This window comes from Sinohyriopsis cumingii, chromosome 15 (assembly GCF_028554795.1).
Source record: "Sinohyriopsis cumingii isolate HCF-2022 chromosome 15, ASM2855479v2, whole genome shotgun sequence".
NCBI lineage: Eukaryota > Metazoa > Mollusca > Bivalvia > Unionida > Unionidae > Sinohyriopsis > Sinohyriopsis cumingii.
The window spans coordinates 105,291,256-105,318,891 of NC_142975.1; the positions used below are offsets into that span (position 1 = coordinate 105,291,256).

At 33.1% G+C, this 27,636-nt stretch overlaps 1 protein-coding gene across 3 annotated transcripts in view; it reads left to right on the forward strand.

Annotated features, from left to right (window-relative positions):
* The window catches only part of LOC149782417 (adhesion molecule nephrin-like), a 506,160-nt gene extending 479,043 nt beyond the window's left edge, over positions 1-27,117 (forward strand). For 2 of the 3 annotated variants that reach the window (XM_089933811.1, XM_089933813.1), the window contains exons 9-15: positions 4,044-4,337; positions 14,108-14,284; positions 15,009-15,039; positions 16,037-16,152; positions 18,831-18,867; positions 19,219-19,313; positions 24,346-27,117. In XM_089933811.1, the coding sequence (XP_089789937.1) occupies positions 4,044-4,337; positions 14,108-14,284; positions 15,009-15,039; positions 16,037-16,152; positions 18,831-18,867; positions 19,219-19,313; positions 24,346-24,392 (797 nt within the window). In that variant the 3' untranslated portion in view covers positions 24,393-27,117. The remainder of the gene's footprint in view (positions 1-4,043; positions 4,338-14,107; positions 14,285-15,008; positions 15,040-16,036; positions 16,153-18,830; positions 18,868-19,218; positions 19,314-24,345) is intronic. The other variant, XM_089933812.1, reaches the window with a different exon arrangement.
* The last annotated feature ends 519 nt before the right edge of the window (positions 27,118-27,636 follow it).

Below are 27,636 nucleotides of genomic sequence, written 5' to 3' on the forward strand. Positions count from 1 at the left end.
ATCCCAGTATGACAACACAACGAACAAAAACAATATGGTTCTCTGCTAATACAATAAAAGCTGAGTAGTAGTTTGCTTTGATGTAAGTGACCTTACACCATACCTGTCAACTTTCATGCCAGGAGGAAAAAAAACCTCCTGATTTTTGGGGTCGCTCCACACCTACCTCGCGATTTCATAATATCTTCCGATTTTTGCAGAAAACTCCCGATTATTACATCATGTCTTCGATTTTCATTTCTTCTAAACAAGAAAAGTCCTATAGGTTCTGTTGTATCACCTGTAAATTATTGTTGTGACGAAATAATTACTTTACTATAAAGAATTCGCTTCTTCACTAAATAGAATGTTAAGTTTAAACATTATTCGTATAAATTAATGATTTTTTTTTACCACTACATTAATACAAAAATAAAAAAATTAACCAGAACAAAAAAGTAAACCACAACAATGAAATTGTCCACAATTAATTTCAATCCCAAGAATGATCACTACGAATGCTGTAACTCCATCTGCTATAGCGCCATTCCCACAAAAGAAAATTACGCAACTGAACACCTGGCATTTTTTACTATATATACCAATGATAATTACCATCGTTAAATTAAAAGAAGAAATGAAAATACATACCACGCAACAAATGTGTCCTTAAAAACATACTAATTCAGAATACATGTTTTATAATACACAATACTAAATGCTTTACGAGTTGACAATAAGGGAATAAGGTCGGATATACAAAGAGGGGAAAATGGTTGCCACATGTATGGTACAATGAGGCTGGCTATTTTAGTACCTTTAGTTAAACAAAATTGGGAATCCTTTATTTGCCACTCAGTTGCTGGTGTTTGCATAACACAATAGTGTAGAATGTGGTGTCTTTCAATTATGATGGAGGGCTAGTCGTTTTCACAAAATAGTTACATTGCTAACGATTAACTTTTAATTAGTCACGCTGGCTTTCTTGCTTGTTTATTTAAGAATAATCTTTAGCTATTGTGCAGTTTGACCACAGCTGACCAGAATATGAAAATAGGGAAAATAGGGCATGTTGTGAACATGTAAATTATGATGGTTATGTGCCTTGTACAATTAAACATGCATGCCTTTTTAAAAATAATACCTCAATTTGTAAGTCGGCTAGCGTGGGTACGTGGGAAAGCCTGCCAGTAGCTTCTCGTGGGTTGGTGGTTCTTCCCTGGGTTTTCCAGGGTTCTTCGTCCACCAGTTATACTGGCCGCCATGTATAGCCTATCTTGTGCTGAAAAATGGCATTAAACCCTAGAAAATCAATTTGTAAGATCGCTGATATGATTGAAAATGTGTAACTCGTGAGTACATGATTCAACATAAATGAAACAGCTATGAAGGACTAGCTGAAATATCCGGAAGAATGCAATTTGGTCGAAACAATGAATAAAGCAAAATCTGCATCTAATTAGTTTGGGAGTAAGTAAGGATTTAAGTGATGCTGTGCACCCTTTGCACTGTGTAAGTACTGTGCATTATATTACTGTTCTGGTGGCCTAGTGGTTATAGCGTCCGTCTTGGATGCAAGAGGTCTTGGGTTCGATCCCCGACCGAGTCAAACCAAAGACTGATAAAAATGGTACTAACAGCTGCATCGCTTGGCGCTCAGCATTAAGAGGTTACTGTTAGGACAGGTTGGCCTGGTGTCAGAATAATGTGACTGGGTGGGACATCATGCTACATGTCTGTGGCATGATGCCCCAGAGCTAGACATCACTATAAACTGCCACATTGCAGACATTGTAGTGATATGATTGAAAAATTGTTAAAGCTACGTTAAAAATCCAAATCACATTACAACACACATCTGTACATAATAGTTGAGCATGGTCTCCCAGGTAAACTCAACCGGCCCGCGAATAATGAAGTCTGTTTCTACCTCTAATTAACTTCATGTTGGAGAAATCAGAAATTATGCACATGCAAAATAATAGCAATCAACCACAGTACTGTGTGGCAGTTTAATAATTGTCAGGTCACCAAAAGTTACTCTTTTTTTCACATGTCTATGTCTTAAGACACGGAAAAAATTATTGTTTCGTGTCCCAAGATTACAGCCATTACAGTAGTCAACAAAAGGACCTAAAAACTGTAAAGGTTAGACATTGGCCTGCGGATAAGTCAACACCCTTCTTCCAGGCCTTTATTTTTTTCCTAAATTATTTGGCTTATATGCGAGTATATACAGTAGGTACTTTTAATTTCATTTAATGATCCTGACTGGAAAGGTTACTGAGTTACAGGCAGGATAAAATTCGTGATGCTGTGTGGAACGAAATGAAAAATACAATCTGAGGTGTTGATCTGGCCTCGTCTTATACTCAGCATCAACTTATATAAGGATGAAGGATGGAAAGTTTGCCAAATTTGCTGATTTGACTTATACTCCGCATTGACTTATAGGCCAGCAAATACGGTATATATGCCGATTCCACTTTTTTTGTAGTGCCAAGTTAATACAATGATTATCTGACATGGACTAATATTTTGTGTGATAATAATGAACGTAAAACATTTCTCCATATTTTTTTCATTGTTTTTTTTATAAAATGTAACAATTTAATCAATATCATTAACAAAATGAATTTGAACATGACATCTGAATGATACAATTTCTCCTAGAAATAGAATTTAAAAATGGATAAGGAATGCAATTAGCCATTCTGTTATACTGATAAAACAAATTTCATCATAGAATGATCAAACTCATTTACTCAGTATGCAGACATAACTTGATTACTTCTGGTCTTTCCATATTCATCATTCATGACAAGTCAGAGCCACTGTATTCCTTTTCCTCTTTCTGTCTCCAGCCTCATCAGGTCATCAACCAAATCTTGGTTGGCTGTTCTCTTTCCCCACTGTGGAGTGCACATATGGAGCTATTATTTCCCCCCTTGTGCTTTCAGAGATTCACTCTCTTTTCTGTGAGGCCGAATTGCTTTCCATGTCCATCATTCCACACCCAACTCTTGAACATTTTTGTAACAAGGAAAAATACTTGCTATCTTCTCCTACTTGCTCCTCATCAGGCTTCCTCTTTCACAGAAAAATAAAAATGATCCACATACACTCGCATATAAACCTGTTCGCATATAAGCTGAACCCTCCAAACTGCATAGGTATAAACACTAAAACGTGCATGACCCACATATAAGCCAACCCACAAGTCCTAGACGATATTGCAAGATGCAAGCGGTAAGTTCTAAATGCATTCATTTAGGCAAACTTGTGTTGGCAAAAATTACACATATACCTCTGTTTGGGTTGGCATGTATTATTATTACATAAAAATGTTTTTGAAAAGTCAAGAAATTTATTTAATTTTCAGTTTTCTTATTGTGTCTGTTTAATTCAAATTTGTGTATAACTTGAACAGACAATGACAAGAATTGAGTATTCACAGATTGTTGTAACACTACCTCTCTCACTGTATTGTGATTGGTAGTTATTGTTTGTTCAGATCCTTGACAAACAACAATCATCAATTAGAACTTAATGTAGCGTATTATCTGCATGTCACACAGGATGTATTGGCAAAGCAACAGAGAAACTAAGTGCAAAAAAGGTTATTAAACATTCTTAAATCATACATTGGGTTCAGATTCTGAATGTCTCAGTTTATGTTGAGACATTTAATTAATGACTGAATGTACTGATCGGATAAGTAAAATTATCACAGAATTGGCAAGTGGGCAGATTTCAAACAGGACGTGTGTGTCACATTTTGTAATTTACACTTTTTTTTGTCAGTAAGAGAAAGAAAACCTTTTGATAACATCCACTTGCCTTCTACAAATGAATACAAGGGATTCTGGCCCATAAGAAGTCAGTGGCCACTGGTCAAGGGGCCGTTCAAGAGGGGGACTACTGTATTGTGAATTGTATCAATATGCAGCACATGTGTATCTTTTCACCCCTAGCAACTACCCTTTCATTTTGCTTAGAGATAAATGTCAATAAGGTAAGTTATTTCAGATATACTTGGTCTTCTTACTTTTATTTTATTACAGGCATACCAGAAGTTCCTAGAAACTTAAATGTGACTGAAAGTGGCCCAGATTCTGTTACACTGGAATGGGCTCCAGGATTTGGAGGCGGACATCCTCAACATTTTATTATTGAGTATGCAATACATCCTGATGGAGACTGGCTTAAATCAAATGAAATTCAGGATATTGAGTTACCAAAACAATCCTTCATCTTGCCTGGCCTCCAACAGAAGACAACCTACCAGTTACGAATGTATGCTGAAAATAAGGTTGGACGCAGTGAAACGACGCATGCCATAAACGCCACTACATTAGGTGATCTAACACTTGGAGACACTTGAACACAGAATTTATACTGACAGCAGCATGATTTCATATAAGAGTTATAATTTCAAATGATAGTATGTACCAAGATGAATAATTTGTAATGTTTAAGAATGTCAGATGTAATTGATTACATGATGAAAACAAGACCGCTCTGGTGGCCTAGTGATTATAGTGTCCGCCTAGGAAGCAGGAGGTCGTGGGTTTGAAACCTGGCCGAGTCATACCAAAGACTTACAAAAAATGGTATTAACAGCTGCCTCGCTTGGCACTCAGCATTAAGAGGTTAGTGTTAGGACTGGTTGGCCTGGTATCAGGATAATGTGACTGAGTGGGACATCATGCTACATGTCTGCGGCATGATGCCCCAATGCTAGATATCACTATAAACGGTCACACTGCAGACATCATAGCAATATGACTGAAAAATTGTTAACGCTATGTTAAAAATCCTAATCACACACACTCACATGATGAAAATAACTGATTCTTTTAATAATAATAACAATAACTTTATAATGAGAGGCTGTAACTCATTTACCCACGTTATAGCTAATCTTCCATAAGGCTGTTACAATATTCTATATATTTACTCAGTACCTAAAAAGAAATTAAAATGAGAACTTGTCGATTAAAGTCGTATTTACCAAATTACTTCATATATCAAGTTGGTCCTAACTGATGATTTTGATGATCTAATGTCCAATATGGCTGTGATGACGGCCGTCTTATAAAATCTTGTCACTACTTTTCCAGAACAGAAAGTTGTATTAGCCCGAGGTTTTCACCATAACATTTATTATCATATCTAGGTGGTCCTAAATGAAAATGGTACAATTAAATATCAGGCAAGGTTGATAGAATGGCCATCATATCCACATGGGGTTTTCACTACATCACTTCTTGTGATACAGGGCTGTCCTTATCAGTCAGGAGCCAAGTGATTTACCCGGCCACTTTTTCTTTACACCCTTCTACCTAAAAAGGAAAAAAACCTGCATCCCCATTGGAGGATTTCCTACAAAACCCCCCTGCTTACTTTGGCAACTCACACCCCCCCCCCCCAACTTTAAATCTGGTGAAAGGCCCTGATCATGTCTGGTTGTTCCTAAATGGAAATTGTGCCAATATAACATCCCTTGTCTGCACACGCAGCAATATTTAAACTTTTGTTGTTGCTACTCCTCCAGATTGAAGAGTCGTACCATTTGGGGTTTTTCACCAGAAGACATCATTTGATTAGTTTGTCTTAAGTCAAAATGGTGCCAATTACAGCAGCATTTGTAACAATTTTGTTAATGCTATTTCTCAGTGGAAAGTCTAATGGACATAGAGATTCTAACAGAAGGCTCCATTAATAAAAGTTCATCAGCATCACGTTGACTCTTAACAAGAAGTAGTTGGTATAATAATTCATGAATTCTGAATTTTCTTGTGGGCATATCGTTGGGTTACTGTTTTTGATTAGCATTACAACATATTAGACCTTGTGTTTGTAGGAGCTTGATCAATCTTGGTCACTGTCCTGCTCCTTAAATTGTTCCATGAAAACAATCCATTATTCTCCCCAATCCTGTGCAAACTTATCAATGTTGTCCCAGATTTCATGGCATTTGCCTGTCACAAATTCTAATACTTTTACTGGTCTCTGCCATTTTGATATATGTCATCTGCCATAAACGATGATGTCATAAGTATTTGAGGAGAATAAACACTAATAGGAAAGCTATTTGCAGCTGTCCTGCATTTTACAAAACACAGGATGTGACATGTGGTACTCACATCTAACTTTTGTGATTGGATGGTAGCTTTTTCATTCACAGACCAGGTAAGACATGGTTTCTGTGAAATTTTTATGCATTTGACAGTCTTTTATGCATAATTTCACATGACTAAGCTGTACCCTGAGCAACTGTTCTGGTGGCCTAGTGGTTAGAGCATCCGCCTTGGATGCAGGAGGTTGCAGGTTCGAACCCTGGCCAAATCATACCAAAGACTTATTAAAAAATTGATACTAACAACTGCCTCGATGGTGCCAGGATAATGTGATTGGGTGGAACATCATTCTACATGCTTGCGGTATGATGCCCCAGTGCTAGACATCACTATAAACTGCCACACTGCAGACATCGAAGTAATATGACTGAAAAGTTGTTAAGGCTATGTTAAAAGTCCAAATCACACACTATACCCTGAGCACACTTAGAAATGTAGAGAATGTGTAGATATGCCATAGTCTTTTGAAAAGTTATTTCAAGAAAGGCAGGGCCATGGTTAGGTATGTCAATTTAGCGTAGCATAAATAAGGCATAACTTTGTATTAAATTGGTGCTTTTCTAAACTAAAATGGTGTTATTATGTCATCCACTATAGCCACCAGGTTGGCTATCTTGAAAATCTTATTGTTATTTCTAGATGGACAATCATATTGATAGGTGGTTTTAACTAATTTGAAAGGACTTCTTTGATGTTTAGCTAGTCTGAATAGAAATGACGCTGATCTTATATCCAGTATAGACACCATGGCAACCATCTCGATATTCTTCTTCGCACTACTTTTCCAGAATTGTTACGATTATATGGGGTTTCACCAAATGTGGCCTATATATAGTTTGTCCTAAATGAAAATAGTGCTGATTGTCCTTTCAATATCGCTGCCACATTTGCTGATTTTGGCAATCATTTTTTAAAATCTAAATAACAGTATCTGACATGGATTCAGCATGCAGCTGTTAAAATTAAGAAATGACTAATCTTGAATTCCTGAAAATTAATTTTGGCTCTTAGAGTGTCAGTCCTTTTGAAAACTCCTGTTCTGTTATTAAAGCATACACATAAAGGCAAAGGCTTAGGGATAATACATGTTTAAGTAGCAGAAAAATCCCAATTTGAACACAATGAGGGCTTTATTTAAAGTTGTAGCTGATTCCAGTCACTTGATCCAGTAAACACATTTTGCAAGCATTATTCTTGGTTTAGATAGATTGGAACATAATTTTAAGCCTCAGCAGATCTTAAAAGAGTACATGGAGGTAGTATTACTGTTTAGACAAGTATATATCTCAGATAAACTTTCAGATTATTTGTTTTGATGTAGCCTTCTAAAACTTGAAAGTGCAAGGCAAAGTCAGTACAACAATATAGAAAAAATATTACAGATGACAGCTGTATAAGTAGACAGTAACTTTGACAGATTCTGGTTTGAAAATGAGAAATATTTATACTTATATGTATTATATATTCTCGATATCATTTAATAACATGATTAAGATTACGCTGCAACCGTTCTTGGATTGTGTTGCTGTCTTCATCAGATGTGTGGAATGTTGCATCATCAACATATATTAAAGCGTCAGTGTTCTCTGTATAGAATGAAATGTCATTAACTAAGTATCCCAGCATGCTTTGTTTTGTGCCATGACTTGGTACCATTGTTCTGGGCTCAGTAGTTTTTGTAACAATTCATGATAGACAGAAGTAGGTGGTATTACACAAAAGGGAAAATATCTTGCTTTACAATGATACCTTGTAGTATAGACTTTCTACTCACTCTGCCAGATATGGAACCAGAGTTTGTGTCCAGCTTTTAGACGAGTAGGCTTATTCTGAGATTTGAAGGAAAAGATTGGCCAAGATGCAAACAAGAAAAACAATGAAAGAAAAGTATCAAACATAAGTTATATTTTCACCCTGCTGTTCATGCTCTCTTGCAAACTAGCCACTTCTATTGCACATCTAAGGATCTGGCTAAGCAAAAGCCTCTCTGAATCATATGCAGTTTAGTAAGAAAAAAGTTTCTTTCCCAGTTTCAGGTGAGAATTAGAATAATTTCTCAGGTACAGTGAGTTAATAAACAAATGAAAACAAAACTGTAGATCCAAGCAGTGACCCCAGAGACACATCATACTTTACCAGGACTTATTAGAGCAGTTTATGGTTTCACTTTGTTGGGTTCTCACTTTAAGATATAATTGAATCCAGGAGCAGTTTTTGCACAGCTATTGTAAATACGGTGTTATTCAATAAGTACTTCATGGTCAACAATGTCAAATCCCTTCAGTAGTCAAAAATTGTTGATCCTATCATTATTCCCTTTGTACCGGTTTTCCAACCTTGTATCTAACTGCCTTAATCAAGGTGCTGTCAGTAAATACATTATATGCAACATAGTCAAATCCCTTTATTATATTTAGAAAGAAAAAAAGTGTCGTGTTGCCTTTATCTACTTTTTCAAATCATTTATCAAAATTTTGTATGAATGTATCATGACATGTGTTTAGATAGAAAGCCTTATTGATGCTGATATATGGAATCTTTTGTGTGCAAGAAAGTACTAATTTGCTTTGTTACATATTTCTGAACAAATTTAGAAATAGAGAGTTGAACTAGAATGGGTCTATGCTTTTCTGGAAGTTTTTTTCTCATCACCTTTATTAAAAGTGTATTATTTTTCTTTTCTTTAAGGTATTATTTTATTATTATTATTATTATTATTATTATTATTATTATTAATCCATTGCCTTGCCTGTGATGCTGAAGTCGTCTATGTTGAAGATTATTAGCTTGTATATGATCAGCATTGAAGTTTCTTTGAAGTATGCATTGGGTATATTCGGCCTGCAGCTTTTTTTGTAGAGGAAGAACCTGGAAGGACCCTAGGAAGAATAATCAACCCACAGGAAGCCACTGGCAAGCTTTCTTGCATATCCATGTAGGTCAAGTCAAGACCTGTACTAACATTAACAAAGGTGAGATATTGGAGATGTCTGGAAGACAAGGGCCACACAGCTGGTGCCAACATATTTCATCATGAAAATGCAAAGTATGATTATTTTAGTAGTTGAAATGGTAAAGTCATGACTAATCAGACGAAGTTGAATGGTTCTAGTTCAGTATACCTAACTGACCTCATTCATGTGTACACTCCAAAGAAACTTACACTTCCCTTCCACCACTCATATTCTCATTGTTCCCACTGTTTAAACACAGTCATATGGCTATCATTGTTTTTCTTACCAGGATCCAGCTAAGTGGAATGAATTGCCCTTGGATCTTAGACACAAGGACACTATGGTCTTATTCAAAGTGGAATGAATTGCCCTTAGATCTTAAACACCAGGACACTATGGTCTTATTCAAAGTGGAATGAATTGCCCTTAGATCTTAAACACCAGGACACTATGGTCTTATTCGAAGTGGAATGAATTGTCTTTCTATCTTAGACAAAAGGACACTATGGTCTTTTCCAAAGTGGAATTAATTGCCCTTGGATCTTAGACACAAAGACACTATGGTCTTATTCAAAGAGGAATGAATTGTCTTTATATCTTAAACCCATTGACAATATGGTCTTATTCAAAGTGGAATGAATTGTCTTTATATCTTAAACACAAAGACACTATGGTCTTATTCAAAGTCAAATGAATTGCCCTTAGATCTTAAACACAAGGACACTATGGTCTTGTTCAAAGTGGAATGAATTGCCCTTAGATATTAAACACCAGGACACTATGGTCTTATTCAAAGTAGAGTGAATTGTCCTTAGATTTTAAACACAAGGACACTATGGTCTTATTCAAAGTGGAATGAATTGTCTTTATATCTTAGACACAAGGACACTATGGTCTTATTCAGAGTGGAATGAATTGCCCTTAGATCGTAAACACAAGGACACTATGGTCTTATTCAAAGTGGAATTAATTGCCCTTAGATCTTGAACACAAGGACACTATGGTCTTATTCAAACTGAAATGAATTGCCCTTAGATCATAAACACAAGGACACTATGGTCTTGTTAAAAGTGGAATGAATTGCCCTTAGATATTAAACACCAGGACATTATGGTCTTATTCAAAGTGGAATGAATTGACCTTATCTTAAACACAAGGACACTATGGTCTTATTCAAAGTGGAATGAATTGCCCTTAGATCTTAAACACAAGGACACTATGATCATATTCAAAGTGGAATGAATTGCCCTTAGATCTTAAACCACAAGGACACTATGGTCTTATTCAAAGTGGAATGAATTGCCCTTAGAACTTAAACACCAGGACACTATGGTCTTATTCAAAGTGGAGTGAATTGCCCTTAGAACTTAAACACAAGGACGCTATGGTTTTATTCAAAGTGGAATGAATTGCCCTTAGATCTTAAACCACAAGGACACTATGGTCTTATTCAAAGTGGAATGTGTTGGCCTTAGGTCTTAAACCCAAGGACAGTATGGTCTTATTCAAAGTGGAATGAATTGACCTTATAGCTTAAACACAAGGACAATATGGTCTTATTCAAAGTGGAATGAATTGCCCTTAGGTCTTAAACCAAAGGACAATATGGTCTTGTTCAGAGTGGAATGAATTGCCCTTAGGTTTTAAACCAAAGTACACTAATGTCTTATTCAAAGTGGAATGAATTACCCTTAGACCTTAAACCAAAGGATACTATGGTCTTATTCAAAGTGGAATGAATTGCCCTTAGAACTTAAACACCAGGACACTATGGTCTTATTCAAAGTGGAGTGAATTGCTCTTAGAACTTAAACACAAGGATGCTATGGTCTTATTCAAAGTGGAATGAATTTTCCTTAGATCTTAAACCACAAGGACACTATGGTCTTATTCAAAGTGGAATGACTTGCTCTTAGGTTTTAAACCCAAGGACTCTGTGGTCTTATTCAAAGTGGAATGAATTGACCTTAGGTCTTAAACCCAAGGACATTATGGTCTTATTCAAAGTGGAATGACTTGCTCTTAGGTTTTAAACCCAAGGACTCTGTGGTCTTATTCAAAGTGGAATGAATTGCCCTTAGGTCTTAAACCCAAGGACACTATGGTCTTGTTCAAAGTGGAATGAGTTGGCCTTAGGTCTTAAACCCAAAGACAGTATGGTCCTTTACAAAGTGGAGTGAATTGACCTTATAGCTTAAACCCATGGACACTATGGTCTTATTCAAAGTGGAATGAATTGCCCTTAGATCTTAAACCACAAGGACACTATGGTCTTATTCAAAGTGGAATGAGTTTTTCTTAGGTCTTTAACCCAAGGACATTATGGTCTTATTCAGAGTGGAATGAGTTTTCCTTAGGTCTTAAAACCAAGGACACTATGGTCTTATTCAAAGTGGAATGAATTGACCTTATATCTTAAACACAAGGACACTATGGTCTTATTCAAAGTGGAATGAATTGCCCTTAGATCTTAAACCACAAGGACACTATGGTCGTATTCAAAGTGGAATGAGTTGCCCTTAGGTCTTAAACCCAAGGACAGTATGGTCTTTTCCAAAGTGGAATGAATTGACCTTATAGCTTAAACCCATGGCACTATGGTCTTATTCAAAGTGGAATGAATTGCCCTTAGATCTTAAAAGCCAGGACACTATGGTCTTATTCAGAGTGTAATGAATTGCACTTAGATCTTAAACAAAAGGACACTATGGTCTTATTAGAAGTGGAATGAATTGCCCTTAGGTCTTAAAAACCAGGACACTATGGTCTTATTCAAAGTGGAATGAATTGCCCTTAGATCTTAAACACCGGGACACTATGGTCATATTCAAAGTGGAATGAATTGACCTTATGTTAAACACACGGACACTATGGTCTTATTTAAAGTGGAATGAATTGCCCTTAGATTTTAAACCACAAGGACACTATGGTCTTATTCAAAGTGGAATAAATTGCCATTAGATCTTAAACACAAGGACACTATGGTCTTATTCAAAGTGGAATGAATTGCACTTAGATCTTAAACACAAGGACACTATGGTCTTATTCAAAGTAGAATGTGTTGCTGTTTAGTCATCAAAACTTACAGCAGTATAAGCTTAAGGTTTTTGGTCTCCTAGATCAGATTGATTTGGAGATGAACAGCCTCTGCATAGTTGGACATCAAGGATTTGTACATTCTATCTCTTTTAGGGACTTGTTGTTGTTGTTGTTGTGGGGTTTAACGCCATTTTTCAGCACTTGATTGGCTATACATGGCGGCCAGTATTAATGGTGGAGGAAGAACCTGGGAAAACCCAGGAAAGAACCACCGACCCACGAGAAGCTACTGGCAAGCTTTCTCACATACCCACATTGTTTTAGGGACTTGTCAGAACCACAATATTTTATCAGCTTCATTATAGTTGTAAACAGGGTTCTCGTACAGTTATGGACCACATCTCTGAAACTCAGCTGATAAGGAAAATGGGCATGAAGTAATATTTATCAACACTGGGTTGGGTGTACTTTTATTCAGGTGTAAGGAATGTGTGCATGAAATGTTCTTTTGTAGGTGTCCGTAGGAGTTTATATTTTTCATGCAGTAGAATTGACAGCATGCCAGCGATGAGTAAAGAGTAAATGGGTAATATGGCATTTATTCAATCAACACAATTCCTTGGGGGGGGGGGCAGCTATTCTTACTATTTTTATATTTAATTAGTGTTCCAGAATTGTCCTTAATTCAAACTAACCTTACTCTAGTGGACTTACTGCTTATATTCTTGAAATATCCATGTTATGTTTGTTTTATACTTCTGTTTTATAGTAGCTGATTTTGCTAAAAGACTAATTATATCTACTGTAACTTTTTCTTTACAAGTGTATGGGTATTACAGTGTGTAAGAAAGGGGAAGTTATTCATTTTGCACTTTCACCCAAAGCATACTTATTCTTTCATTGGTTCATCATTTAATTGAAAAGCATTTCGTTCAACTTCTTGAAGATATTATATCTTCCCATCTTTCAAATATTGAAAAAAACTGGCAACATAGAAAGATGAATATCGCTCTAGTTTTCTTTTACAGTTCAAAAATGAATGTGAGATTCATGTCAAAATGATAGTTGGGTTCTTCAATTGTGACTTGTCATGTCAACTCTGACTCTGACCTGTCATGTCCACTCACACTGTGCAGATGTTAGCAGATTCATTTCTTACAGACTCCTAACAAACAAAGAAATACTCGCAGAAAAAGATAGCTTACAAAAATGTCTGACTGGCAAGCATAGGATATATGTATGGCATCACTTCATGACATGATTTCACATTGACACATTGTTGGATAGAAAGGGAGACAGAATGAAAGAGAGTTATAATTCATCCTAACCAGGAATCAAATTCTTAACCTGAGTAGTGGCACATGTAACCTAGCTTAATTGCACTAGGGTCCACATCCTGTCATCCAAAATGGACACAACAAATTTGAATGAAACAACTTGAGGTATATGACAACTAACATGCTAGGCAATTTAAATTTAATACTCAGCTGTATAAATGATTTTATAATTAGAGGTGCAAGGTATACGCTTGTGATTATAATTATAGGCCTTGTGGAAAATGTTTAATTCTGTGCATTTTCATACACGCAGTAGGTAAAACCATTAAAATCCTCTAATTGGTATAGAGGAAATGAATTGACAAACTTAATTAAGAATGGATTGACAGACAGACAGACACTTTGGGAGTAATAATTAATAATAACCTCGCTCCTTGCAGAAATGCAATGATAGTAAACACAAATAAGATGCAGTGTACTACATAATTTACCAACTATGATGATTTATTTCATATTTGACAAAAGGAATCAAATCAGTTAACACTTTTTACACATAGTGAACACTTTAGCCTGAATTTAGTCACATGTTCTGAGTCCATCCTATAATATGAATTTCATGTGCTTTTATTTACAGTTGGAACAGGTATGTGACCAATTAGATGAAATCTTTGCGAGAATTAGATATCCTTTAAATGACAATTGTTCATATTTGCAGTAGCAAGTACCTCTGAAAGTCTTGGAATACCAGTTGCTGGGATAGCTGGGGGCATAAGTGCTGGAATTGTCATCATTCTAGGTGTGGTAATAGGCATGTTCCTTTGGAGAAGATATCAACATACAAAGGAAAAAGAACACTGTGAGAATGATTATCATCAATCATCAGCTTCTATTGGTAAAGTAAAATATAATCTTAAATGTGTGTGTTAAGAATGGAAGAAATAAATAGAGACAAGTCATATCAGTGACTTTTATAGTCATCCATGTTAACATTTTATCATTATTTGTTGATGTGATACTTGACTTACATTATTATTTTCAATGACAACTCATTTACATCATTCTATTCCAGCAGTGTAATATGGACTATCATTGTCAAATATGTATTTATATAGCCTGTTAAAATATAACATACCTTTCATAATGTTTGCAAAATGTAATGTGTGGTTCCAGATCCTGAGACAAGACACCTTAGGTAATTTTAATTAACTAATTGCATGCTTGTTCATATGTAAATATGTCTGTATTTCATTATGTCCATCTTTCGTCTCTAAGTTTCAGCTCACATGTATTAGTACTTATTTGGAACTATGAATTTATTTTCTTTCAATATAAAATAGTTATAACATTTGAGTGAGCTCTCTTTTGAAAACAGTATCTTTTTATAATTAATATATCTTTTCAAAGGGGATGATTCCACTCATAAACAAATACACGTAGCACTATTATGCAAATGATATACCAAAAATAAATTGAATACCTATGTTTTTAGGATGATATTATAGGATTTCTAAATCCAGTGATATACACTTGTCACATAAGGTCTCTTTGCAGCTTTATCATAGTTAAAAATGGATATGATACCTATTTTGTTTCATTATATATTATTATTATTGCAGAAAATGGTGTAACAGGAGAGGATGAAGAAAGGTATGACTGGTGTTAATCACATGTTATGATATATTATTACACTATACAGAAATGTCATAGAAGGTATGTAAAGTACAAACAGGCTAAATGTCATTGTTTAAGAGATATTACAATTATAAAACACTTTTTATTTTTTATTTTAATTGTAATCATATTAATTCAGGATTCGATTGTGTCTTGTGAATACACCATGAAGCATCATTTCTGTTGAAACATAAATTTTCTATAATTTAACTGAAAAGTTCTAAAATTGGTTGTATAAAGTTGTATGTCTTCTCAACACATGTAAAACTTTTTTACTCAGTTTTATATATAATAAGCAACAACCAAGATGTTTTGTAAAATTCAACAACTAAATAAATTTGTTTCTGATGCAATATACAAAATAAATATAAGACTTATGTGTCTAACAGGTATGCAATATGTTATGTTTACATAATTATGCTGTTACTAGGAACTCAGGCCACACATGACATAGGTCACTTGAAAGATTCAAATGCATATAACATAACATAATACAATAAGAAAGTACAAATACAGTTCATAAAGAGTTATATTTATTTTCCTTTTTGTATTGAATTACTACCTATTATTAACTTACTACCTACTATTGAATTACTACCTACTATTGCTACCTACTATTGAATTACTACCTACTATTGCTACCTACTATTGAATTACTACCTACTATTGAATTACTACCTACTATTGAATTACTATCTACTATTGAATTGCTACCTACTATTGAATTACTGCCTAATATTGAATTACTATCTACTATTGAATTGCTACCTGCCATGAAGCTTATGTACATAATTCTGAAGCAAATACACAACTCATCAATTGATTGTGTATTAAAGATGAACACTTAAAAGACAGATTAGTATCATACAAATGTTACATTGATGATATGCGTTAGTCACAGTTTGAAAGATGTGTTTGATTCTTTCTCTAACAAACACAGTTATCAAAACATAATCTTATGTTCTGTGTCAAGCACAAGAAGAAATCAAATAAAAGAAATGTCTGTCAAAGACGATGTGGCCAGAGGAAAAGAATATGAGGGACTCAATTTCACAAAAGCTGAAGCCACCCAATACCTTCAACTTAATGGTAAATTAACTTGTTTAAGTCTTGCCATAAATTCATTAAGTCTGCATTGTTAACTAATATTGGATGTTTAAAATGATTCCATAATTAGATGGCTCACAAACTTCATTGATTCACGGTTGTGTTGATATATTCTTTTTATAAAAAAATAATATTTGTATGTATGTTTTCATTCTCATAAATGCTAGAAATTATAGAGCATCCTATGTCATACAAATCTGGTGCTTCTCTTTTCACACCAGTGACCAATCCCTGCACCACTAGACTCAGTCTCCGCTGTATCAGTTAGAATTTTTAAACTTTTTTTTCAATATCTAATGACCAAATTTCATTAACATTGCAAAAACTACCTGGTATCACTGACAAATTAATTGTAATTATGAAAAGGAAGGTCTTACCTAACATGCAAAAGGTAACATCATTGCAATTACAGCTTGGTGTCACTAATGGATTAATTATGGGCATGAAATGGAAGTTCTTACCTAACTTGTCAAAAAGGAAACATTACCAAGAAAATGGTGATTACTATAAATGATGTTTTAGAGTGATACATTTTATTCATTTAATAAATGTCACAAAGGTGGTAGAAGACCAAGAATTAGAGACTAGCAAATTATCCATTTCTGGAAGAAATATAATTAAATTCATTTTCTTTTTAACTTGGCAAACTTAAGCATATTATATTATGACTGTCATCATGATTGGGATTAGGCTGCAAGTTCACTAACATAGGTTCAGCCCTTCCCTATCATGAAAGCACCATGCATATTGTATGTGAGGCAGGAGAGAGAGAGAGAAATACTTGAATGATGGAAATACATCTACATGTGATACATATAATAATATTTGCATTGGTATTGTAAGTAAACATTTACAGAAATATTTTAAAAAAAATGAAAATTGTCTGGTTCCTTGAAAAGAAAACAAGAACTGAAAGCACTTTGCAATTTGTATCATAAGTTCACTGAGTATAACTTGGAAGTAGATGGGCAGTCATTGCAGGCAAAAGTAGGTGATTAAAACTTTGAAGCAGGGTTTTATGTTGATCTACATAAAATATAATCTCAAACATTAGATGGTTTTCAGGTGCCTCTCCACAATTGTACAATGATGTTTGAATAACATGGTTAGTAAATTAGGACTTTGATTATTTCTACTTCATGCATGAATGAGAGACTGTTCCTCTCACCAGATGTAGTGTATAGTGGAGGCTGACATGTTTTACACATTATAAATTAAGTCAAGGATTGGGCATATCTGACAAGGAAGCTCACACACACACATACACACTTGTTACACTATTCCATGTTTTCTGCAAGTGAAATCTTGCAAATTCGATACCTAACAAAAATTAAACAATTGATGTTGTATTCTGACAATGTATGTATTTATCATAATGAGATATTCATACAGAGATATGAATTGCCTGTTTTTAGTAGCATTAAGCATGTACTCACTCTGGTAAATTGGTATGTTCACTATGGCCAGCAGAAATAGCAATAAGTACATACTCACTCTGGTAAATTGGTATATTCACTCTGGCCAGCAGAAATAGCAATAAGTACGTACTCACTCTGGTAAATTGGTATGTTCATTCTGGCCAGTACAAATAGCATTAAACATGTACTCACTCTGGTAAATTGGTATGTTCACTATTGCCAGCACAAATAGCATTAAGCAACGTACTCACTCTGGTAAATTGGTATGTTCACTCTGGCCAGCACAAATAGCAATAAGTACATACTCACTCTGGTAAATTGGTATGTTCACTCTGTCCAGCACAAATAGCAGTAAGTACATACTCACTCTGGTAAATTGGTATGTTCACTGTGGCCAGCACTGATAGCAGTACCGGTAAGTATGTACTCACTCTAGCTAAATTAGTGTATTTAATTACATGGGGCTGGCACAGATAGTAGTATGTACTCACTCTTGGTATATAGGCGTACTTGATAAGGCAAACAAAACAATCCCATATATGGTAATACATACTTGTGCTTTTTCTGTTCAGTCTGATGTGTGGTTATTATTCCAAACTGTTGGGTTGTTGAACAGCAGTGATAAAGGCTAAATGTTCATACTGTACCCTTTGAAATATTCAGAACAATTCAACAGGAGAATAGCCAAGAATAACTTAGAATTTAAGTCTGGACATGTCAAAGCTCTAAAAAGATATGCTAGTTCAAGGAAAATAACAAATTATTCTTATAGTAACATATGACTGAATGCTTTCGTGTACTAATTTGTTATTATCAATATGTAGCACCTAAAGGTACAGTATATTTTTCTCTTTCATCTGCCGCAAAAGAATTTTAAGATTTACTGCAAGGAAAATGCAATTATTTGCTTTATTCTCTATTACTAACCTTCTGGTTTCAGCTATGATATAAATGTGTTATAAGTTTGCGATTTACTAAAAACTCAAAGACTAATTTTGATTTTTAAAGAAAAAACAAACCAGCATTTAAAACAGGAAATATAAAACATGTATGTATTAATGCAGGACTGTCAGGTTTATCTATGTAAATGCAGGTTCATACAATTCAAATAAGGCCTTTTACATCTCATTTTCAATGTTATATTGATTTTCTTTTTAGGTCAATTCAGTATACTAACTATTCTGATTTGTATTTGAATTATTTTAGTATGATGTATATTGCGTTTTTTTCATTTTTCCCCAGATATCACATTGGGAGAGAATATAGATCCCAAAACAAGGTACAGGCACATGACATGAATATTGAATAAAACATGATAAATTGATAGTTACATGTATATAATCTTTACCTACTAAGTGTATTATTGACATGCAAAATATATCAAATTTCCAATAAAGCATGAATTGAGCAGTATAATTTATCTTTTTAATGATTTTAAAACCTAGAATATACTTATGCAAATAGAGTATAGTCACTGACAAGAGAGAAAAAATGAATCTATTTTTAATACAAGTAGTTAACATTTGATACAAATAGACATTTGAGCACTTCTTTTAAACATTCACCGCCAGTAATGTTGTGTTTGATATATCTGATAATATCTAATAATATTTCAATTTCATTTTTTAAGGTCTCCAGAAGGTGATTCCTATGAAAAATTGCACCCATATACAAACAATGACACCCAGATGTATAGCTCACTGAAGATCCCTCAAAAATCCAAAGGTACCATCATGAGTAATTTGTTTAATCTTCTTGAACTCTACTGTCTGAGAAATATAAAGGACTAGATCATATTCAAATGATTATGGAGCCTTATCAGGTTGCCTCTTGTAAAAGTTATAATATTTAACTCACAGCTGGCATGACAGTCTCTAATTATCTTCAAGGAGCATATTGATTGCCTTTTTGTCAATCTGTCCAGTTGTCAGTGTTTTATAGTTTTCTGTCAATCTGTACAATTGTCAGTGTTTTATAGTTTTCTGTCAATCTGTCCAATTGTCAGTGTTTTGTAGTTTTCCCTGTAAGTTAAATTTTTCATGGAAGTTGGTCTTATTTCGTTTGAGTTGAACTACTGACTTGTATGGCACAGTAAAGTTATTCTATGGCAGTCTATTCCACTGTGAATATGTGATGATTATTTTGATGTATACATGATTATGTTAATTGGAAGTGTCAATAAACAATTTTATCCCAAGTGCACATCAAACAGCATTGCCTATATTAGTAAGATGAATTTTTGTTTCTATCTCTGTTTTATATTTCCTTAGTTGTGTACTTTTTCAGTTCATTTTCCATACTCTGTGAAAACTACCTTTGTGGTTTCTAATGCTACATGTAGTAATCATAACTGTCAAATTCATACCTTAGTGGTTTATAATGCTACATGAAGTAATCATAATTGTCACATTCATACCTTAGTGGTTTATAATGCTTCATGGAGTAATCATAATTGTCAAATTCATACCTTAGTGGTTTCTAATGCTACATGAAGTAATCATAATTGTCACATTCATACCTTAGTGGTTTATAATGCTTCATGGAGTAATCATAATTGTCAAATTCATACCTTAGTGGTTTATAATGCTTCATGAAGTAATCATAATTGTCAAATTCATACCTTAGTGGTTTATAATGCTTCATGGAGTAATCATAATTGTCAAATTCATACCGTAGTGGTTTATAATGCTTCATGGAGTAATCATAATTGTCAAATTCATACCTTAGTGGTTTCTAATGCTTCATGGAGTAATCATAATTGTCAAATTCATACCTTAGTGGTTTCTAATGCTACATGGAGTAATCATAATTGTTACATTCATACCTTAGTGGTTTCTAATGCATCATGAAGTAGTCATCAATGTCAAATTCATACCTTAGTGGTTTATAATGCTACAAGAAGTAATCATAATTGTCAAATTCATACCTTAGCGGTTTCTAATACTTCATGAAGTAATCATATTTGTCAAATTCATACCTTAGTGGTTTATAATGATTCATGGAGTAATCATAATTGTCACATTCATACCTTAGTGGTTTATAATGCTTCATGAAGTAATCATAATTGTCAAATTCATACCTTAGTGGTTTATAATGCTACATGAAGTAATCACAATCGTCAAATTCATACCTTAGTGGTTTCTAATACTTCATGAAGGAATCATAATTGTCACATTCATACCTTAGTGGTTTATAATGATTCATGGAGTAATCATAATTGTCACATTCATACCTTAGTGGTTTCTAATACTTCATGAAGTAATCATAATTTTCAAATTCATACCTTAGTGGTTTATAATGCTTCATGAAGTAATCATCAATGTCAAATTCATACCTTAGTAGTTTCTAATGCTCCATGAAGTAATCATAATTGTCAAATTCATACCTTAGTGGTTTCTAATACTTCATGAAGTAATCATATTTGTCAAATTCATACCTTAGTGGTTTATAATGATTCATGGAGTAATCATAATTGTCTCATTCATACCTTAGTGGTTTATAATGCTTCATGAAGTAATCATATTTGTCACATTCATACCTTAGTGGTTTATAATGCTTCATGAAGTAATCATAATTGTCAAATTCATACCTTAGTGGTTTATAATGCTACATGAAGTAATCATAATTGTCACATTCATACCTTAGTGGTTTATAATGCTTCATGAAGTAATCATAATTGTCAAATTCATACCTTAGTGGTTTCTAATCCTTCATGAAGTAATCATCAATGTCAAATTCATACCTTAGTGGTTTCTAATGCTCCATGAAGTAATCATAATTGTCAAATTCATACCTTAGTGGTTTCTAATACTTCATGAAGTAATCATATTTGTCAAATTCATACCTTAGTGGTTTATAATGATTCATGGAGTAATCATAATTGTCTCATTCATACCTTAGTGGTTTATAATGCTTCATGAAGTAATCATATTTGTCACATTCATACCTTAGTGGTTTATAATGCTTCATGAAGTAATCATAATTGTCAAATTCATACCTTAGTGGTTTATAATGCTACATGAAGTAATCATAATTGTCACATTCATACCTTAGTGGTTTATAATGCTTCATGAAGTAATCATAATTGTCAAATTCATACCTTAGTGGTTTCTAATCCTTCATGAAGTAATCATCAATGTCAAATTCATACCTTAGTGGTTTATAATGCTTCATGAAGTAATCATAATTGTCAAATTCATACCTTAGTGGTTTCTAATGCTTCATGAAGTAATCATAATTGTCACATTCATACCTTAGTGGTTTATAATGCTTCATGAAGTAATCATACTTGTCAAATTCATACCTTATTAGTTTCTAATGCTTCATGAAGTAATCATCAATGTCAAATTCATACCTTAGTAGTTTCTAATGCTTCATGATCATAATTGTCACATTCATACCTTAGTGGTTTCTAATGCTTCATGAAGTAATGATCAATGTCAAATTCATACCTTAGTGGTTTCTAATGCTCCATGAAGTAATCATAATTGTCAAATTCATACCTTAGCGGTTTCTAATACTTCATGAAGTAATCATATTTGTCAAATTCATACCTTAGTGGTTTATAATGATTCATGGAGTAATCATAATTGTCACATTCATACCTTAGTGGTTTATAATGCTTCATGGAGTAATCATAATTGTCACATTCATACCTTAGTGGTTTATAATGCTTCATGAAGTAATCATAATTGTCAAATTCATACCTTAGTGGTTTATAATGCTACATGAAATAATCACAATCGTCAAATTCATACCTTAGTGGTTTCTAATACTTCATGAAGGAATCATAATTGTCACATTCATACCTTAGTGGTTTATAATGATTCATGGAGTAATCATAATTGTCACATTCATACCTTAGTGGTTTCTAATACTTCATGAAGTAATCATAATTTTCAAATTCATACCTTAGTGGTTTATAATGCTTCATGAAGTAATCATCAATGTCAAATTCATACCTTAGTAGTTTCTAATGCTTCATGATCATAATTGTCACATTCATACCTTAGTGGTTTCTAACGCTTCATGAAGTAATCATCAATGTCAAATTCATACCTTAGTGGTTTCTAATGCTCCATGAAGTAATCATAATTGTCAAATTCATACCTTAGTGGTTTCTAATACTTCATGAAGTAATCATATTTGTCAAATTCATACCTTAGTGGTTTATAATGATTCATGGAGTAATCATAATTGTCTCATTCATACCTTAGTGGTTTATAATGCTTCATGAAGTAATCATATTTGTCACATTCATACCTTAGTGGTTTATAATGCTTCATGAAGTAATCATAATTGTCAAATTCATACCTTAGTGGTTTATAATGCTACATGAAGTAATCATAATTGTCACATTCATACCTTAGTGGTTTATAATGCTTCATGAAGTAATCATAATTGTCAAATTCATACCTTAGTGGTTTCTAATGCTTCATGAAGTAATCATCAATGTCAAATTCATACCTTAGTGGTTTATAATGCTTCATGAAGTAATCATAATTGTCAAATTCATACCTTAGTGGTTTCTAATGCTTCATGAAGTAATCATAATTGTCACATTCATACCTTAGTGGTTTATAATGCTTCATGAAGTAATCATAATTGTCAAATTCATACCTTAGTGGTTTCTAATACTTCATGAAGTAATCATAATTGTCAAATTCATACCTTAGTGGTTTATAAATGTTAATATAGCAATCATCAATGTCAAATTCATACCTTAGTGGTTTCTAAAGGTTAATACAGCAATCATCAATGTCAAATTCATACCTTAGCGGTTTATAAATGTTAATATAGCAATCATCAATGTCAAATTCATACCTTAGTGGTTTCTAAGGGTTAATACAGCAGTCATCAATGTTAAATTCATACCTTAGTGATTTCTAAAGGTTAATACAGCAATCATCAATGTCAAAGTCATACCTTAGTATTTCTAAAGGTTAATACAGCAGTCATCAATGTTAAATTCATACCGTAGTGATTTCTAAAGGTTAATACAGCAATCATCAATGTCAAGTTCATACCTTAGTGATTTCTAAAGGTTAATACAGCAATCATCAATGTCAAATTCATACCTTAGTGATTTCTAAAGGTTAATACAGCAATCATCAATGTCAAAGTCATACCTTAGTATTTCTAAAGGTTAATACAGCAGTCATCAATGTTAAATTCATACCGTAGTGATTTCTAAAGGTTAATACAGCAATCATCAATGTCAAGTTCATACCTTAGTGATTTCTAAAGGTTAATACAGCAGTCATCAATGTTAAATTCATACCGTAGTGATTTCTAAAGGTTAATACAGCAATCATCAATGTCAAGTTCATACCTTAGTGATTTCTAAAGGTTAATACAGCAATCATCAATGTCAAATTCATACCTTAATGGTTTATAAATGTTAATACAGCAATCATCAATGTCAAATTCTTATTGAGCTTGGTATCGGGACATCAGGTTTTTAGTTGAATGTTATATAGAAATTATTTCTTTATTTTACACTGACACAGATTTAATATTAGGTTCATATCACTTGAAAAAATGACTAAATGTATTTTTGTCTCTTTATTTCATTTTTATAAGGTCTATCATGACTTATTGTTTAATGATTATTACTGACAAAACTTAGTTATTTCATATGTAACATGTTTTTCATTTTCCTATAAACAACATTATTTTATCATAAATGTGTATTCGTTGACATTTTATAGTTTAATACCATGCATCTCGAGTTGTATAAATTTTCTCTTATTTACAGATTCCGAAGCAAAATATGAAAATACATGGATAAAAAAGCCTGACTGACACAACCAATGAATCCTAATAAAATTATGGGGAAACTGACATAAGACATTGTTTCAAGTTTATGTCCTAATCGGTGCTGTTGGAATATCTGTTTTGTATACAAACTTGTAGTTGGTGTTAGAACATTTTTTTGTATACAAACTTGTAGTTGATGTTGGAACATATGTTTTGTATAAAAATTTGTAGTTGGTGTTTCAAGTCTGAAGACACCGATGAAACTAATTTATATTCATTGACGATGATGTTGCAGTATTGAAAATGTTACTCAGTTTGTATTTTATTCAAAATTCCTAATGCATTACTAAATTGTTTATCACACTGAATGAAGATATTTCTAATTGCTTAATTGTTGTTTGACTTTGATGCATGTAGTACAATTCAAAAGTACTTACATTATTAGGCTCATATATACACTTCTGACCCATCAATACACTTCGTAATTGCGAGATCACGGTAAAAATTACTTTTAACGTAAACTTATTCATTAATAGATATCATTTGTTCTGCTAATGTTCGGATCCTTAATGGTTATTTAAAGTAACATGCATGAATAAACAAGTGATTTTATATTTAAATAAATTTAAAACATGATCTAAAAGATGTTCTACCCTGTAATTACATTGCTTGATGAACTTTTTCCGACAAGAAATTTGTTCAGCCACCTAATTGTTGTTTAATTTTCATATGCTTAATTTTTCTAAAGGGAATAGGTACGATAAAGGTCAGTTTTGTTCCCTAATTAGATCCATATGAATCGTATATAGACAAAAGATGCCTCACATGCTTCCTTAAATATGTATTTGATTTTTATCCAGGACTGCGTTTAATACAGAGATTAACGACATAGTTTTCTTCTCTTTCTTCCCTGTTGTGGTGCCTGTATTCATGGATTTGAGATGTTTTGGCTAAAAGGCTTCTATCACACATTATTACAAAAAGCTATATATAAAAAACAGTAAATTTGTATGTAATCTGCCAAGAAATCAATGATAAATAGGATCCTATCACACGTATTACAAAAAAAATGATATTCAAAAATACTAGATATCAGAAATAGTAAATTTATATATAATCTGCCTAAAAGTCAATAATAAGACATAAAACCTGATCCTTGTTTTGAAGCAGTGTATAATGTGTATATTTCCATAAAGTTATGTTGAATACCCCAGACACCTGTTTTCATTTTCGTATAAAGTGTTTCACACATGTATCTGTTTAGCACTAATGTTCTATCATATTCTTGTTATAATCTCCCAGAGAAGGTAATTTATCTATTTGTTGATCTGTTTTTCACAAAAATGTATTACATACACTTTGTACATTGATAATAGTGGAATGTTGAGACTGGGTATATAGAAGAATTCAAAATGTTATAAACATATGTGATGAAGCTGTTGTGTTTATGCACCGATCAGTGCAGGGGGGTTCTAGTTTATGTTACATTAATAATTCCTAAAACATATTCCTTAGGATGACAGTTTATAAAAAATCTGATATATGTCTATCAGTTTTATAAGTGAGAGAGAGAGAGAGTAGAAAAGCATTTGCAATAAAGAGGATGAGGGAACAGGCACCAATTTTCTATTATATATAAAACGAGTCTCCAGAATGGATGGAATGAAAAACAAAAATGATAGACTAATTCAAAAATGTATTTGTTTTGAAACAATATATAATGATGTGTATATTTCCATAAAGTTATGTTGATTACCTATGACACCCATTTTCATTTTCGTATAAAATGTTTCACACTTGTATATGTTTGGCACTAATGTTCTATCATATTCTTGCTTGAATCCCCCAGAAAAGGTAATTTATGTATTTGTTAATATGTTTTTCACAAAAATGTTGTGCATGCTTTGTACATTAATAATACTGTGTATAGAGAAGGATTCAAATGTTCAAAACATCAGCAACAAAGCTGTTTTTTTATGCATCAATCAGGGGAAAAGGTTGGTAGGTGTTATATTAATAATTCCCAAAACATATTCTTTATGATGAAAATTTATCAAGCTGTAAACTATACATATGTTGTCAATAGGAACATGCACTGTTTTTTTATTATATATCAAATGGATCTCCAGAATGGATGAATCAAAAAACAAAAACTACAAAATTTAATGTATTTGTTCCAGTGAATAATCGTCCCCTAAACCATGATCTTATTAACATCATTACTGTGGCTTCACCAGTTAGACCTCAACATATCTTAATTTTTTTATTGATTAATTTTTTTTATATACATGGTACATACTCCTTAAAGTCCTGTGTATTAAGTGGTTATTATAACCAAACTTTGGTTATAGATTTCATTTTTGGAGAAAATCATACCATATTATTGTATTTATTTTCCCCGTTTTTAAATTTTTTATTAAATAACATTGGTGTTAATGATGGTCTGTTATAGAAACCCAGATGAACACCATAGCATTATGTCTTTATGAAATTTCAAATTTGTATTCCCAAACCATTGTAGTTAAAACAAACAAGGTCATATTGCATTGAATTTCAAGTCGATAACCTTTGTCTACATGTAATCAAGTGAACATAGAATAAAATCTTGAAAAGATGTACAATACTTTCATATTACTGCAGAATGTTTTATTCTAAAATTTCAATGAGCATTTTGTAATTTCAATTAATCATGTTAATAAATCATTCTTCTCAAATTATATCTGTCCATGACAGTTAATGATTTGATAGGCTAAACTTAAAACAGGAATGACTATATTTGTTGCCTTATCCTTATATACTAATTTCACTTGACCTAAGACACATTAAAATAGTTTAATAAAACAGTTATAGAGCAGAATGTGTGAATATTTTATGCTATTTGTATAAATATAGTAGAACGGTAGAACAGAATAGAAGTGAGCATTGTATCAGCCTATAAATGCTCTGGTACAAGTGATTCATATGTGGACTTTTTCTAAACAACCCCAAAGGCTTTCCACAATATTGCTTACAGTAGAAAGTGTCAATTCATATAGTTTATTCTTAAATCTCGATCCGATACTCAAATGTATAATTCCATATCCTGGTAATAAAAACATCATCAAAGCTACTGCTGTTCTACTGCCTGAAAAAACTTACAGGATAAGATTATTTGTTCCTTGTAAATGAAGTCAGTTCTGTCTCTATGTAGTATACGACTTTATTCGGTAAATTGGGCCGGTTTCAGGTTTGGTCTTGGGTTTGTTGCAACACTATGCTTCACATCACTGACCTCTTCAAGAATTGTGTT